Source organism: Salmo trutta, chromosome 10 (genome assembly GCF_901001165.1).
Source record: "Salmo trutta chromosome 10, fSalTru1.1, whole genome shotgun sequence".
Taxonomy (NCBI): Eukaryota; Metazoa; Chordata; class Actinopteri; order Salmoniformes; family Salmonidae; genus Salmo; species Salmo trutta.
The window spans coordinates 9,931,965-9,949,403 of record NC_042966.1 but is presented as its reverse complement, the minus strand read 5'-3'; the positions used below and the strand labels follow the sequence as shown (position 1 = coordinate 9,949,403).

Genomic DNA, 17,439 nt, shown 5'->3' with positions numbered 1-17,439 from the left:
ATGGTGTTGGAGTCGTGCCTGGCCGTACAGTCATGAGTGAACAGGGAGTACAGACTGAGCACGCACCCCTGAGGGGCCCCGTGTTGAGGATCAGCATGGCAGATGTGTTGTTACCTACCCTTACCACCTGGGGGCAGCCCGTCAGGAAGTCCAGGATCCAGTTGCAGAGGGAGGCGTTTAGTCCCAGGGTCCTTAGCTTATTGATGATCTTTGAGGGCACTGTGGTGTTGAACGCTGAGCTGTAGTCAATGAACAGCATTCTCACATAGGTGTTCCTTTTGTCCAGGTGGGAAAGGGCAGTGTGGAGTGCAATAGAGATTGCATCATCTGTGGATCTGTTAGGGCGGTATGCAGATTGAAGTGGGTCTAGGGTTTCTGGTATAATGGTGTTGATGTGAGCCATGACCAGCCTTTCAAAGCACTTCATGGCTACAGACGTGAATGCTACGGATCGACGTCCCCGGTGCACTTATTGATGAAGCCAATGGTGTATTCCTCAATGCCATTGGAAGAATCCCGGAACATATTCCAGTCTGTGCTAGCAAAACAGTCCTGTATCTTGGCATCTGCTTCATCTGACCACTTTTTTATTGACCGAGTCATTGGTGCTTCTGCTTTAATTTTTGCTTGTAAGCAAGAACCAGGAGGATAGAATTATGGTCAGATTTGCCAAATGGAGGGCGAGGGAGAGCTATGTACGTGTCTCTGTGTGTGGAGTAAAGGTAGTCTTGAGATTTCTTCCCCTCTGGTTGCACATTTAACATGCTGATAGACATTTGGTAAAACAGATATGTTTCCCTGCAGTCCCCCGGCCAGTAGGAGCACCGCCTCTGGATGAGTATTTTCCTGTTTGCTTATGGCGAAATAAAGCTCATTGAGCGCAGTCTTAGTGCCAGCATCGGTCTGTGGTGGTATGTAGACAGCTACGAAAAATACAGATGAAAACTCTAGGTAGATAGTGTGATCTACAGCTTATCATGAGATACTCTACCTCAGGTGAGAAAAACCTTGACTTCCTTAGATATCGTGCACCAGCTGTTGTTTACATATATGCATATTCTGCCACCCCTTGTCTTACCAGATGCGGCTGTTCTATCCTGCCGATACAGCGTATAACCAGCCAGCTGTATGTTGATAATGTCTTCGTTCAGCCACGACTCCGTGAAGCATACCGTGTTTAATGTCCTGTTGGTAGTTTAATCTTCCTTGTAGGTCGTGAATTTTATTTTCCAATGATTGCACGTTAGCTAGAAGAATTGAAGGCAGTGGGAGTTTATTCGATCGCCTACAACTTCTCAGAAGGCAGCCGACCTCTGTCCTCTTTTTCCTCCGTCATCTCTTCACACAAATGACAGGGATTTGGGCCTGTCCCCGGGAAAGCAGTATGTCGTTCACGTCGGACTCGTTAAAGGAAAAGAAGCTTCTGCCAGTTCGTGGTGAGTAATCACTGTTCTGATGTCCAGAAGTTCTTCTCTGTCATAAGAGACGGTAGCAGCAACATTATGTACAAAATAATAATTTAAAATAAAGTTGCGAACAACGCAAAAAAACGAACATAAAAACCCAATCGGTTAGGAGCATGTAAAACATCAACCATCTTCTCTGGCACATCCAGGGTGGAATCAGCTGTGCATTGCTAGGGCAAAAACCAAAAGTTGCACTCAGGGAGGGGCCCAGGACCGAGTTTGGGCAACCCTGAGCTACACTATTGACAAAGATATTTAGCAATCATTTTATTTGATTGATGTTTCTGAGAAGTCAATTCTCCACAGTTGAGAGAGCTGATCGTTGTGTGCAGCGCGACTGATGTAAACACGACCCTGGAACAGGCCCTTGGTCATAAGGTGCGAATGTCATGTGATAACCGTTGTTGGAAAAAAAAAAAACAGAAATCACTACAGATTGCAAAATACTCCAGCGTCGCTTCGAATGAAAGATTATTTAACTAGTTTGAGCTTTTACATCGCACACTAACGAAGGTAAATAACACATGTAATTAATGTTGTCTGGCGTTACGCCTTAACCATTTTATTTTATGCTTATTAACTTGCTATGCTAGCTAGCGACAACTGTCAGCTCTGTCGTTCATTGTTTTGATCAGCTAATAATGATGGACTTGTTTTCTTGCCTCTATCTTTAGACTATATGAAGACTATGCATTGCAGTTCCCAACTTGAATAACACATCTGAAGATATTCTCTCATCTGCCCTCTTGCTCTTCTCAGATTCTCTGAACACAATGGTACGAGATTCTTTAAATCAATAGATTTTAAAGTTTGGTTTAGACGAAATTAAAACAATTGTAACTAGCTTACTTGTTTACTAGTTAACTAAATTAGCTACATTGAGATGAGATGAATGTGATGAAAATCCACATAACATTCATGCTATATAATTTTTCTGGTGTGTGATAGTAGGTCCCCAGACCCCTTCAATGGTCATGTTGCTCCCCTATGGTCATTCCCCATACGTCAAGTCTTTACTCTGCCTCCACCCCAATAGCCATTTATTTATTCTCCATCGCCAGTTATGTATACAGTGCTATTTTATATTGTTTTATTTTCATTGTATTTCCCTTAGTCCTTCATTGTGTATCCCTTAGTCCTGCATGTTGGAGCTCCAAGCCTGAGATTTTCACTGTACCCTGCAATCACACCTGCAACCTGGTACAGTTGAAGTCGGAAGTTTAAATACACTTAGGTTGGAGTCCTTAACTCGTTTTTCAACCACTCCACAAATTTCTTGTTAATAACAAACTATGGTTTTGGCAAGTCGGTTAGGACATCTACTTTGTGCATGACACAAGACATTTTTCCAACAATTGTTTACAGACAGATTATTTCACTGTATCACAATTCCAGTGGGTCAGAAGTTTACATGCGCTAAGTTAACTGCGCCTTTAAACAGCTTGGAATATTCCATAAAATTATGGCATGGCTTTAAAAGCTTCTGATAGGCTAATTGACATCATTTGAGTCAATTGGAGGTGTACCTGTGGATGTATTTCAAGGCCTACCTTCAAACCCAGTGCCTCTTTGCTTGACATCATGGGAAAATCAAAAGAAATCAGCCAAGACCTCAGAAAAAGAATTGTAGACCTCCACAAGTCTGGTTCATCCTTGGGAGCAAACAATAGTACATCTGTACAAACAATAGTACGCAAGTATAAACACCATGGGACCACACAGCCGTCATACCACTCAGGAAGGAGACGGGTTCTGTCTCCTAGAGATGAATGTACTTTGGTGCGAAAAGTGCAAATCAATCCCAGAACAACAGCAAAGGACCATGTGAAGATGCTGGAGGAAACAGGTAAAAAAAAAGTATCTATATCCACAGTAAAACGAGTCCTATATCAACATAACCTGAAAGGCCGCTCAGCAAGGAAGAAACCACTGTTCCAAACCCGCCATAAAAATGCCAGACTACTGTTTGCAACTGCACATGGGGACAAAGATTGTAATTTTGGGAGAAATGTCCTCTGGTCTGATGAAACACAAATAGAATTGTTTGGCCATAATGACCATCGTTATGTTTGGAGGGAAAAGGGGGAGGCATGCAAGCCGAAGAACACCATCCCAACCGTGAAGCACGGGGGTGGCAGTATCATGTTGTGGGGGTGCTTTGCTGCAAGAGGGACTGGTGCACTTCACAAAATAGATGGCATCATGAGGTAGGAAAATTGTGTGGATATATTGAAGCAACATCTCAAGACATCAGTCAGGAAGATTAAAGCTTAGTCGCAAATGGGTCTTCCAAATGGACAATGACCCCAAGCATATTTCCAAAGTTGTGGCAAAATCCCTTAAGGACAACAAAGTTAAGGTATTGGAGTGGCCATCACAAAGCCCTGACCTCAATCCCATAGAACATTTGTGGGCAGAACTGAAAAAGTGTGTGTGAGCAAAGAGGCCTACAAACCTGAGTCAGTTACACCAGCTCTGTCAGGAGGAATGGGCCAAAAATCACCCAACTTATTGTGGGAAGCTTGTGGAAGGGTACCCAAAACGTTTGACCCAAGTTAAACAATTTAAAGGCAATTCTACCAAATACTAATTGAGTGTATGTAAACTTCTTACCCACTGGGCATGTGAAAGAAATAAAAGCTGAAATAAATCATTCTCTCTACTATTATTCTGACATTTCACATTCTTAAAATAAAGTGGTGATCCTAACTGACCTAAGACAAGGAATTTTTACTTGGATTAAATGTCAGGAATTGTGAAAAACTGAGTTTAAATGTATTTGGCTAAGGTGTATGTAAACTTCCGACTTCAGCTGTACACGTGACTATTAAACACTCTGAATCAGAGTGAAGTAGGCCATTTTCAGGTTAATACATCCACAGATAACAAACTAGATATGAACGTTTTGTGCTATGTAGATATAAAGACCTAGATTGGAGATTACATTTTCAGTGTGATGCAGTATGTATAAATATTTGCTTTGAAAGTACACAAACCACAGAGTAAATATATGGAGTTATGAATACATTTCTACATTCCTAGGCTGGGCAAACTCGTCTACCGTGTCTAGGCCTACTGCTGAAACAATGGTTCACCATGTGCACAACGTTATTCATCACCACCACCTATTTACGTAGCAGAATAAGTCAAATATACAACCGAGTGAGGATGACTTAAAGACATTTCTCATTGTGTTTGTTAATTTGTTATAGGGCCAGCAATGATGGAGAGCATTTGTTTGCTACTTTTTATGCTCTTAACATTTTTTGAACTTATCCTTGTTTTAGCCTTTTAGATCATAGCCTGATTTTTTTTTTTTAACCCGTCATTTGTATTTTTCTATTTATTCAAATAAATTCAACATTTTTGAAGTTAAACTGTACCGGGCTTCAAGAAACCTTTTTATGTGCACGGGGTAATAGCCAACTTCGTCAACATTTTTTACATTTTTTTTTGTCATTTAGCAGACGCTCTTATCCAGAGCGACTTACAGTAGTGAATGCATACATTTCATTTCATGCATTTTTTTATTTTTTATTTTTGTACTGGCCCCCCGTGGGAATCGAACCCACAACTCTGGCGTTGCAAACACCATGCTCTACCAACTGAGCCACAGGGGAGACTCAACAACGCGAGCACACGGTCTTAGGTTTTCTTAACCCCTTTTCTCAAAACTGTGCAGATAGGGGTGGTGTGTCTGGCCCTCCTAGGCCTGACCTCAGCCCTGATTTGTCCCGATGGTGGGATGTGTGACGACGAGAACACCTGCTGCAAGACCCCCAGCGGTGGATATGGCTGCTGTCCATTACCAAATGTAAGAGATTAGTCCCCGGTCGTCTGAAGTTTGTATGTGAGTGATTGCTTGGTTAAATGAGGTATTGCAGGACAGGGTGTCGATCCAGCTGACCCTGCTTTGAACTGGTAGTGTGAAAATGCTTATTCATCACCATAGTGTGAAAGAACAAAGATCATTTTATCGCCATAGCCCAGCAACACCATCATCAGCAACACAGTGTTTTGATGGTATTGCTAATTCTGTGGGGGTTCTAGTCATTCGAATGTTGTAACACTGCTATAAAATGGACTGTTTTACTGCCCACTCATGACTTTTTCAAAGATCACACTGTCTTAAACCCCGTCTCCAGGCTGAGTGCTGTTCCGACCACCTGCATTGCTGCTATGAGGGGACAGTGTGTGACTTAGTCCACTCCAAGTGCCTCAATAAAACAGTCTCTCTGCCGTGGGTCAGAAGAGTCCCCGCACAGCACATCATCAGCCCTCTGGTAAAGAGAATGCAACATGTATTCTCCGTATCTCTGTGTATTATAAACTATAGTGTCTGTTTTGTTTAATATAGATTATATTTCTTAATGATTCTTGTAAGCCTTTTCAACAATGTTATTTAACTGTAGTTGCGTGAATGGGATGTATGTGTCAACCCAACCCTCGTTGGTATGCATTGCCTGTCTCTCCGTTTAGATGGTGGAGGGAGTGAGGGCAGTTATTTGTCCCGACGGCGAGTCGGAGTGTCCGGACGACACCACCTGCTGTCAACTCCCAGAAGGCTCCTGGGGCTGCTGTCCGCTGGCCAAGGTACGTTACACACTTGTCCCTTATTCTTTATCTGGAAGTCCTCTGAGTGCAATTTTGACAGTCTTAAATTGCAGCGACGTCTGTAGGTGACGTGAATAATACAGTCGAGGTTTGCATATTTTAGCTCTTGTCAAAATGAGGATCTTTGCGTTTAACTTGCCTCGGATCCATCGCCAATGGTTGTACAATGTTCACCCGGAACCACCACTGTAATGTGTTGCAAAGATCTTTCACATGATTCTGCGACTGTCGACAATGCACGCTAAAATACCCCAGCGACCCTTTTGAGAGAATTGATTCATCCGCTCAAGTCCCTCTAGTCTTCTCGAGCGTCATAAAATAACATGTTAAGTTTCAATGCCCCTTATGCTTGGCTTCAGCTGTTAACAGAGCATACATATGCGTAGAAAGTGACCTGACCTGACTACTAGGCAACAGATTAAACATAGTTAAGGAAGTGAGTCACCGTGACCGCTGGAGGTGTTTTTCACTAAGTGGAATCAAGGGTTTAATGAGTTAGCTACATTCAGTTAATACAGAATACGTTTGACTTTTTTTACAGTACTTGCAAAAGTGGGCTCACTTTGTGAAATTCTCGCTCTGTCTCAGAATTGTTATTGTAAATATGTGATTGTAATGCTTAACACGAGGGGCAAAATGCTACTTACTGTATTGAAACTGCTTACCCTGTCCCAGGTGGCATATGTAGTTGACTTGGGTATGGATACACAGTGTTGTGGCAAATATCAGAAAGAACTGTTAATTTACTTTATTACAAGCTGCAGCAAGGGAGACTCACTCCAGACACATCTAAAGTAGGACTGCATAAACCTTTGTTCATAGACACTCCCTAGAACTGTAGTGTATCTCTTGCAGAAACTGTTTGTGTTCCCACAGCACCTGCTCTCAAACACACACTATTCTGGGCTTTCTGCCAATTACCCTCCCTACATCATGTTATCGCTTGGTTCTTCTGATAGTTCTGCAAAGCTGGTTACCCTCAAGTTACCGATCATAGGCATTTTACTATTCAGCAAAAGTTAATGTTATTGTTCAGATTAAGAATGAACATGAGCATGAATATATGATTTACCATAAGCATAGAGTAAATATTCCTCAACAACAGATGGGCGGTAGGCCTATTTCTGTCATGTATTTCAATTCCTTTTTGAGGATCTATTTTTTTGGGACATTTTGTATTTGAAGGCGTTGGAATAAGTCAATATGTAATTTGTAACACGATACTTCAGAGAATGGTACTTTGTATTTTTGAAGTACTCTACGTTTTATAGCAATTCACAGTTTTGTGGTCCCATATCACCCACATTTTCTGCATTGGTATCAGAAAGAGGGGTGAAAGTAAGCCGGTACCGTCCGGTACATAATAGTGGGGGTACGCCGTACCGATTTATTTTACTAGGCAAGCCCATTAAGAACAAATTCTTATTTATAATGACTGCCTACCAAAAGACCTCCTATGGGGGCTGGGATTGAAAAATGTAATATAGGACAAAACACGCATCACGACAAGAGACACCACACACTACATAAAGCGAGACCGAAGACGACAACACAACATGGCAGCAGCACAAAACTTGGAACAAACATTATGGGGCACAGAGAACCACACAGGAAGTAGAGCCAACAATACATCACGCGAGCAGCAAAAACTGAGTAAGTGTCCATGATTGAGTCTTTGAATGAAGAGAACTGTCCATTTGAGTTTTTTTTGCAGCTCGTTCCAGTCGCTAGCTGCAGCGAAGTGAAAAGTGGAGACACAGGGACGTGTGTGCTTTGGAGACCTTTTAACAGATTGTGACTGGCAGAACGGGTGTTGTATGCGGAGGATGAGGGCTACAGTAGATATCTCAGATGGGGGAGTGAGGCCTAACAGGGTTTTATAAATAAACATCAACCAGTGGGTCTTGCAACAGGTATACAGAGATGGCCAGTTTACAGAGGAGTATAAAGTGCAGTGATGTGTCCTATAAGGAACATTGGTGACAAATCTGATAGCCAAATGGTAAAGGACATCTAGCCGCTCGAAAGCACCTACCGATCTATAAATTACATCTCCGTAATCTAGCATGGGTAGGACGGCCATCTGAATCAGGGTTAGTTTGGCAGCTGGGGTGAAAGAGGAACGATTACTATAGAGGAAACCAAGTCTAGATTTAACCTTAGCCTGCAGCTTTGATATGTGCTGAGAGAAGGACAGTACCGTCTAGCCATACTCCCAAGTACTTGTATGAGGACTACCTCAAGCTCTAAACCCTCAGATATAGCAATTAGTGTTTAACACACAATCCGGGGAGGGGCCAGCTGATTATAAGACTGTATCATCTGCGTATAAATGGATGAAAGCTTCCTAATGCCTGAGCTATGTTGATGTAAATTGAGAAGAGCGTGGGGCCTAGGATCGAGCCTTGGGGTACTGACTATACACTGCACTCTGACTCTGAGTGGTAGTTAGCAAACCAGGCGCAAAGACCCCTCAGAGACACCAATACTCCTTAGCCTGCCCGCAAGAATGGAATGGTCTACCGTATCAAAAGCTTTGGCCAAGTCAATAAAAATAACAGCACATTGCTTAGAATCAAGGTTGCAGTGACACATCCAAAACGTGAGCGGAGACCAGATTGCATACCAGAGAGAATACAATAGACATCAAGAAAGCCAGTCAGTTGATTATTGACATGTTTTTCCAACACTTTTAATAAGCAGGGCAAAATAAAATTGGCCTATAACAGTTAGGATCAGCTTGATCTCCCCGTTTTTAAATAAAGGACCACCGTGGCTGCCTTCCAAGCAATGGGAACCTCGCCAGAGAGGAGAGAGAGGCTTGGTGAGGATAGGGTCAGCAACCTTAAAGAAGAAAGGATCTAAACCATCTCATCCAGATTTTTTGGGGGGTCGAGTGTAAGGAGCTCCTTTAGCACCTCGGTGACTACCTGCAGGGACGAACTTTGTAGCGGGGCAGGGGGAAAAGAGGGAGGCGCATCGGGGCTAGTTGCATTACAATGTGTGGGAGATGAGGAAATGTTGGACGGGCAATGAGGCATGGCTGAGTCGAATAGGAATCCTGACTGTGGTGATTTTAAAGAGCTCATTCATGTGCTCCTTGCAACAACCACATCATCAACGTTATGTTGAGCCTATGACGACAATTAAACAAAGATGCCAAGAACTGTAATCTATTTATCATTACCGCATGTCACCCGCATGAAACATTTCCAAAATGGACTTGAAAACGTGTGAAATACGATCCATAATGCGGTGTGTTTCGACGATAACAAGGCAGAGATGAGTGACGGAGGCGTGCGCGGACAGTGGACGCATCAACCCTGGTTTCAGATGTAGGCCAAATGAATGACAAGACTTCCTGGTGTCTTGTCACAGACGTCTATTTTCATTCGTCAAATGGCGGGTGCACTGTATGGATTCAATCATTTATTTTAGAGTGGGCAAACGTGCGCAGGTAGTCAGGCTTTCAGGAGGAGCCTGCTGAAGTGTTTGTTTGACAATCAGATGACAACACAACCGGTTATGTTAATGCGATTATTTAAAAGGTAATAAACAACACATTTTTACTGTTATGCCCACAGAGATCCGATTAAATGAAGAGGGATTCTATATGTAAATCTATGTTTGGTATTGCACACGAGAGTGCACACACAGGGGGTACCGTACTGGGAATAAATTAATACTTCCACCCCTGATCAGAAGTCTTATGGCACTATTGTGTGAAGACATGAGAGGTGTTGGCGGAAGACCTTGAAAAGAAAGTTGAAGCACAAGGATGCGCTTCCAGAGTGAGGATATTTCAGTGAATTTGTTCCAAAAGGGGGAAGTGAACTCGAGAAGTGAGTCCTGTGCCTGAACTTTCTTTCACACACACTGTTGCGCCTTCATCGCACCTCTGATTACGTCATGGTAATGCACACAATATCTAATTTCTAACACCAATTCTGCCCAAATAATTTTTTTTTGGGGGGGGGGGTAATCGGTGGCCACAAAGCTCTGAAGACTTTATTTTGTAATGAGATGCATTAAAATGTATCTTTGCCATCTCTGCATAATACACAACAAAAACGAATGGCAGAGTTGGTGTGCTATTTAATAACCCTATTCTGAAGCATTCTAAACTTTTGTTTTCTGTTCTCTCTCAAGGCAGTGTGCTGTGAGGACAAGATGCACTGCTGTCCAGAGGGCACCAAGTGTGACCTAGCCCACTCCAAGTGTGTGTCTCCCACCCTGGAGACCTTTGCCATGAGGAAAAAGGGGCCTGCAATGAAGAAGCAGACGGGTACTGAAGGAACAGACAGAAATAAACAACAAGATCATCGTGAAGTTGTTGTTGAATTATGTTCCAGGCTGGTCTCCTTTAGGGCAAACAATGGGATTTAAAAAAATAAATAATTTAATGCTACAAATGAAAAATATATTTTATATTGGAAAAGTCCACAGTTTATTCCTTTTCAGTCTGTTGCCTTCGGTTTGGTGCCTAATGAACACAACACCGTTCTCTTATTAATATTTATTTTCCCCATGTGTCTGTCTGTTCCTGGTGGTTGGATAAGCAGTGACCTGCCCAGGTGGTATGAGCAGATGCCCAGACGGAACCACCTGTTGCCTGCTGACCATTGGCGACTATGGCTGCTGCCCCTACCTGGAGGTGAGTGGAACTGGGGCAGTACAGAAGACCCTGGGTCACAAAATCTCAAGCATTTTATTCAGCTGTGTATTGCACGATATGTGTTGCACACTGTCTGTGTGAGATACATGTGACGGACAGTTCTTAGTCTAAGAGTGTTTCAACATGAGGAAAGGGTAGCTAAAGAGAAATGGGGACATAAAGAGGTTGAGCATTTCAAAACTGATGAACTACGTGTTTAATCAACGTGTGTTCTGTACAGGCTGTGTGCTGTACCGACAAACTCCACTGTTGCCCGGGCAATACAACCTGTGACCTGGAGCATGATGTATGCACTTCCCCCAACACACAGACCCCACTGGCTAAGAAGACCCCTGCCGTCCCCAACGATGGTGAGGCACCAACTGTTAATGCAAAATGATGCGACTAGGTTCCAGTTGAACAACGTTTACGTCACTATTTCCACAGTACATAGTTGCCATCGCACTCAGGCCAGGTCCATCTACAGTGAGACTACTGTGCATGCGTACTAATAATAGTGATGGCACCGTAATAACAGAAATATAGAGATACTTAAAACATGAACATAACAATCTCCAACTTTTCTACGGGATCGGTGTCACCCAGGACGGTTGAGCTAACGTGCGCTAATGTGATTAGCATGAAGTTGTAAGTAACAAGAACATTTCCCAGGATATAGACATGTCTTATATGGACAGAAAGCTTACATTCTTGTTAATTTAACTGCACTGTCCAATTTACAGTGAAAAAATACCATGCTATTGTTTGAAGAGAGTGCACAACAACAAAACTTTTGTCACCGCAACTGGCTTGATACATTCACCTCTGACGGTAAATAATGTACTTACATTCAGTAATCTTGCTCTGATTTGTCATCCTGAGGGTCCCAGAGAGAAAATGTAGCATACTTTTGTTTGATAAAATCAATTTTTATATTCAATTGTAGGAACTGGGTTCTATAGTTTGAACACCTGCTGTCTCTGGCCCCACACCCACCCCCCATATCTAGATGTGTTAAGGTTAGTGTTTTTTCTGTAGGGCAGCTAATTATCCATCATGTATGACATTCCTGGGTGTGTGTAAACTATATAAAAAAAAATATTATCATATAGTTTTTGTATGTTCTCTATAGTTATGTACTTTAAAATATATCAATTGACCAATTTGGCACATTTGGGCAGACTTGATACAACATTTTCAACAGTAATACAACGGTTCATTGGATCAGTCTAAAACTTTGCACATACACTGCTGCCATCTAGTGGCCAAAATCTAAATTGTGTCTAGACTCCTAAATGATAATGGCCTTTCTCTTGCATTTCAAAGATGTTTTATTATTATTATTTTTTTTTTTGGACAATGCATGGTTTTTTTATCTTACCAGATCTGTGTTATATTCTCTACATTAATTTCACATTTCCACATACTTCAAAGTGTTTCCTTTCAAATGGTATCAAGAATATGCATATCCTTGCGTCAGGTCCTGAGCTACAGGCAGGCATGTCATTTTAGGCGAAAATTTAAAAAAAGGGTCCGATCCTTTAGAGGCTTAGACAAATAAAACAGCAACAAAATAATGAAATGTCCCAAGTTTTATTGAAGTTACCCATTACAAATGGGTTGTGTGTAGGGCTGTTGCCTACACAACACATTTCACACATTATTTAGTATATGTAAAGACAAGATTTAAATCAAGACTAGTCTGATGGGTGACAACATTACTTGAATGAATGATGCCCAGCATAAGAAACAAAGCCTGTTTTTCCCGCCACTTTTTCGAGTCGCACACCTCATGTTACCTAGCCCATAGGCCTATGTTTTGATAAGGTTTGTATCACAACTAAAGTGGCCAAATAAGTTCTTTAAAATGTAAGCACATTAATCAGCTTTACAAGGGGTGTAAAGCCTAACTGGCATACATAAGCAGAGTGTGAGCTTCAAGTTTGGGAAGATAATTTTCACCATACAAAATGCACCTTTATAATAAAAGCATTACATGCATAATTGCATTTGCAGTCAATTATGTTTTTTCCCGCGCTTATAGCCTCCTACCAAGTGTGCATTGCTGCGCTTATAATGTGAAGAAATAGCCTAATAGTTTATCAACATTTTAAGCTAAACGTTCTTATCTATTGCGTCTGCCACATTGCGTAAAAACGTTTTGGGGATGCTAGTGGTTGTATTAATTTGGGAACTATCGCACAACTGTCCCAGACTATTTTTGGAATATTTATTTCTTGCACAGAATAGAATAGGTCAACTTGAATACTATGGGGGACAGTAGATTGATATAGGTTAGTGCTTATGTTGTTCGTTAGGCCTACTCATTTTGTAGGCTGACGACATGTAAATGTGGACAGTTCTTCCAATATCTTCAATATGCACCTCAGAGTTGGATAAGGACGTGCACAGTTGTGTCCCCGACGTGTCTCTTGATTTGTAGCCTGCGAGAAAGACCCGATCACGTGATGGAGAGCCATGTGAGTGAGAGGTGATTCGGAGCGCTCAGCACAATGGCCACTGGCAGCAAAAGGCATGGCTTTTTTCCCCGGATGCATTACAGCCACACAAAGGGGATGCTGCCGTGAATGAGTGACTGGTGTAGTGTGTGTACAGCCTGCGCAAAAAAAACAAAGCAGAGCTCATGCCTTTTTTAAAACTACTTTTTTCAAATCATCGTTAGTCGCATCATGCAGCCTTACAATGTATGTATTAAAAAATCGAAACACATAGCCCAACATTTGTAGAACAACTAAAGTTACATGAATAACTCTAAATTAAACGCTCAACACAGAATAGCCGTATGTGCGCACTCCCTCAAATCGTTTGGCGAAAATATCCTTTCTATTTTATTCAGCTTTGTTCAATTGCATTCTTCATACAATAAAATAATGCCACGGAATTCTAAGCATATCTTGTCTGCTAAATGAACTAGTGTAGCTCACAGCGATTTGACATAGCCAGATCAGGACCTAACATAAGGACAACTCCGAGTATGTTCTTCTGAAATAGACTACATTTTCTTCATTGCATGCTTCTTTAGACCTGTCTAAAATAAATAATATATTTATTGTGAAGGTGTAGACTATATTACATGGATTTATTAGACTTTTAGTGGCTTGTAGGCTGTGTGTGGAAGCCTGGAGATGCTAAATGTGTTGATGTTAATTAACGGTCAGTTACCGTGAGACACAGTTATTGGCTTGACAGTCACCGGCTGACAATTGTGACCAGAATTTGTGTGCGACGGTTAACCATTTTGTATTACTCAAGCTGCAACTTTCCATTACGGAGCACAATACCGGATGCTCCCTTTTTAGTCAGTCAGCAAGCTGTTCCTTTTGTGGCCGACCACAGAATCCGCTGGATTCTCTGCTTCAAATACCGTTGTTAATGCTACTAATCTCGAGACGAAGCCTTTTCTCTGTGACAGACTTGGTTGGCTTCACAGCATCAACTAAGAAGTAGTTGTCAGTGACACAAACTACAGGTAGAATGTGCTGTATTGTCTCACCAGTGGTAAGCTCTGAGAACAGAGTTGCCAGAAAGATGGCATTGTCAATTACATCTAAAAGAGCAAGAGTTTCTCAGGCAAGTTTGCTTCGGACAATCCTTCTGATCCTTTTTGACTGCCAACAGAAAGGTGAGAATCTTCTTCCTCCTCCTCCTATTAACACGATTTAGATGTCCACCTTGTGTGTCTCCATCTGTAAGGTTCCCTAGCGAAGCATCACTGAAGACAACTAGTTTCAGAGTCATCTTTTGAAACATGCTGAAACTTTAGTCACTTGATGTGATTTCAGTTTACAAACTACTTTCTTTGCCTCATGAATGATTTGTACAGTGGTGTGTTTTGTGTTGGATGCCAAGTTGTAGCCATCTAACATTTTAAATCAGGTCTACTTTGTTGCATCAGTATTTTTCCATCAACTATAATAAACTCTATGCCAACATAACAAAAACTATCATGCTCCTCACGGCCGACCTGAAAAACAACTGAGGTGTGGAATCACAGTTGCAGCAAAGGTCTGTGAGCCACCCCAGATGAAGTCATCAACATGACAGAGAAGTACTCCAGTCACACTGCAGTCTTGATCAAGCCTATAGAAGACTGCAGGATCCACTTGTGACATTTTTCCACCTGTATTCAGCATTGTTGCCTTGACTTTGTTGTACCAGTAGAGTGATGCATCTATGCACCTGCCAGGTCATACACACACACTTTTTTGTTTTGTTTTCAGTGTTCCTTCGCTCTTAGCTTCAGGCGGCGGTCGGATCTGAATATCCCTTGACAGCTCTGTTCCCTGCAAAAATTCAGATTTTATGTCTACAGAATGAAGTTTCCATTTTCTTCTGGCAGATCGCTGTCAGCAGCAATCTGAGTGACTCAGGTATATGTCGGTGAGTCTTTTGGGAGTTGTTTAGCAGCCAGCTCCTCAACCTCTAGCCACTAGATGTGCTTTTGGCACTATTCAAGTTAATGATTCTTTAAGAGTACACACCCGCTTTGTTGAGACACATTTTTGGCCAATGTCTCAAATCAAACTATTTGTCACGTGCCGAATACAACAAGTGTAGATCTTACCGTGAAATGCTTACTTACAAGCCCTTAACCAACAGTGCAGTTCAAGAAAGAGTTTAAAAAAATATTTACCAAATAAACTAAAGTAACACAATAATGAGGTTCTTTACAGGGGGTACCAGTACCAAGTCCGTGTGAGGGGGTACAGGTTAGAGGTAATTTGTACATGTAGGTAGGGGTGAAGTGACTATGCATAGATAAAACAGCGAGTGGCATTAGTGTACAAAAGAAATGGGGGGGGGGGGGGGGGGTCAATGTAATAGTCCGGTGGCCATGTGATTTAGTTGCTCAGCAGTCTTATGTCTTAGGGGTAGAAGCTGTTAAGGAGCCTTTTGGTCCTAGACTTGGCGCTCCGGTACCGCTTGCCATGCGGTAGCAGAGAAAACAGTCTGACTTGGGTGACTGGAGTCTCTGACAATTTTATAGGCCTTCCTCTGACACCTCCTATTATATAGGTCCTGGATGGCAGGAAGCTTGGCCTTAGTGATGTACTGGGCTGTACGCACTACCCTCTGTAGCGAGTTACGGTCAGATGCCGAGCAGTTGCCATACCAGGCGGTGATGCAACCGGTCAGGATGCTCTCGATGGTGCAGCTGTAGAACTTTTTGAGGATATGTTGACCCATGCCACATCTTTTCAGTCTCCTGAGGGGGAAAATGTTTTGTCATGCCCTCTTCACGACTGTCTTGGTGTGTTTGGACCATGATAGATCGTTGGTGATGTGGACACCAAGGAACTTAACTCTCGACCCGCTCCACTACAGCTCCATTGATGTTAATGGGGGGCCTGTTCGGCCCACCTTTCCTGGAGTCCACGATCAGCTCCTTTGTCTTGCTCACATTGAGGGAGAGGTTGTTGTCCTGGCACCACACTGCCAGTTCTCTGACCTCCTCCCTATAGGCTGTCTCATCATTGTCGGAGATCAGGCATAACACTGTTGTGTCGTCAGCAAACTTAATGATGGTGTTGGAGTTGTGTTTGGCCTCGCAGTCGTGGGTGAACAGGGAGTACAGGAGGGGACTAAGTACACACCCCCAAGGGGCCCCAGTGTTGAGGATCAGCGTGGCAGACGTGTTGTTGTCTACCCTTGCCACCTGGGGGTGGCCCGTCAGGAAGTCCAGGATCCAGTTGCAGAGGGAGGTGTTTAGTCCCAGGGTCCTTAGCTTAGTGATGAGCTTCGTGGGCACTATGGTGTTGAACGCTGAGCTGTAGTCAATGAACAGCATTCTCACATAGGTGTTCCTTTTGTCCAGGTGGTAAAGGGCAGTGTGGAGTGCGATTGCGTCATCTGTGGATCTGTTGGGGCGGTATGCGAATTGGAGTGGGTCTAGGTAATCCTGGAGGATGCTGTTGATGTGAGCCATGACCAGCCTTTCTAAGCATTTCATGGCTACCGATGTGAGTGCTGCGGGGCGGTAATAATTTAGGCAGGTTACCTTCGCTTCCTTGGGTACAGGGACTATGGTGGTCTGCTTGAAACATGTTGGTATTACAGACTCAGTCAGGTAGAGGTTGAAAATGTCAGTGAAGACACTTGCCAGTTGGTCCGTGCATGCTTTGAGTACATGTCTTGGTAATCCATCTGGCCCCGCGGCTTTGTGAATGTTGACCTGTTTTGCTCACATCGGCTATCGAGAGCATTATCACACAGGTGCTTTCGTGCATGCTTCAGTTTTGCTTGCCTCGAAGAGAGCATAAAAGGCATTTAGCTCGTCTGGTAGGCCTGCATCACTGGGCAGCTCGCGTCTGGGTTTCCCTTTGTAGTCCGTAATAGCCTTCAAGCCTTGCCACATCTGATGAGCATCAGAGCCGGTGTAGTAGTATTCAATCTTAATCCTGTATTGACGCTTTGCTTGTTTAATGGTTTGTCTGAGGGCATAGCAGAATTATTTTAATTTTTTTTATAGGCGTCCGGATTAGTGTCCCGCTCTTTGAAAGTGCCAGCTCTAGCCTTTAGCTCGATGCGGATGTTGCCTGTAATCCATGGCTTCTGGTTGGGGTATGTACGTACGGTCACTGTGGGGACTATGACTAAGGTGGTATACTCCAATGCCATTGGATGAATCCCGGAACATATTCCAGTCTGTGCTAGCAAAACAGTAGTGTAGCATCCGCGTCATCT

The 17,439-nt window shown here is 42.8% G+C and overlaps 1 protein-coding gene across 2 annotated transcripts in view; it reads left to right on the top strand.

Annotated features, from left to right (window-relative positions):
- The first annotated feature begins 1,842 nt into the window (after window positions 1-1,842).
- grnb (granulin b) overlaps window positions 1,843-17,439 on the top strand; it is a 30,228-nt gene continuing 14,631 nt past the window's right edge. The window contains exons 1-8 of one of the 2 annotated variants that reach the window (XM_029764320.1): window positions 1,843-1,979; window positions 2,141-2,242; window positions 5,149-5,280; window positions 5,612-5,749; window positions 5,946-6,059; window positions 10,230-10,365; window positions 10,643-10,734; window positions 10,976-11,105. In XM_029764320.1, coding sequence (XP_029620180.1) covers window positions 2,240-2,242; window positions 5,149-5,280; window positions 5,612-5,749; window positions 5,946-6,059; window positions 10,230-10,365; window positions 10,643-10,734; window positions 10,976-11,105 — 745 coding nt within the window. In that variant the 5' untranslated portion in view covers window positions 1,843-1,979; window positions 2,141-2,239. Of the gene's footprint in view, window positions 1,980-2,140; window positions 2,243-5,148; window positions 5,281-5,611; window positions 5,750-5,945; window positions 6,060-10,229; window positions 10,366-10,639; window positions 10,735-10,975; window positions 11,106-17,439 lie in introns of both variants that reach the window. The other variant, XM_029764319.1, reaches the window with a different exon arrangement.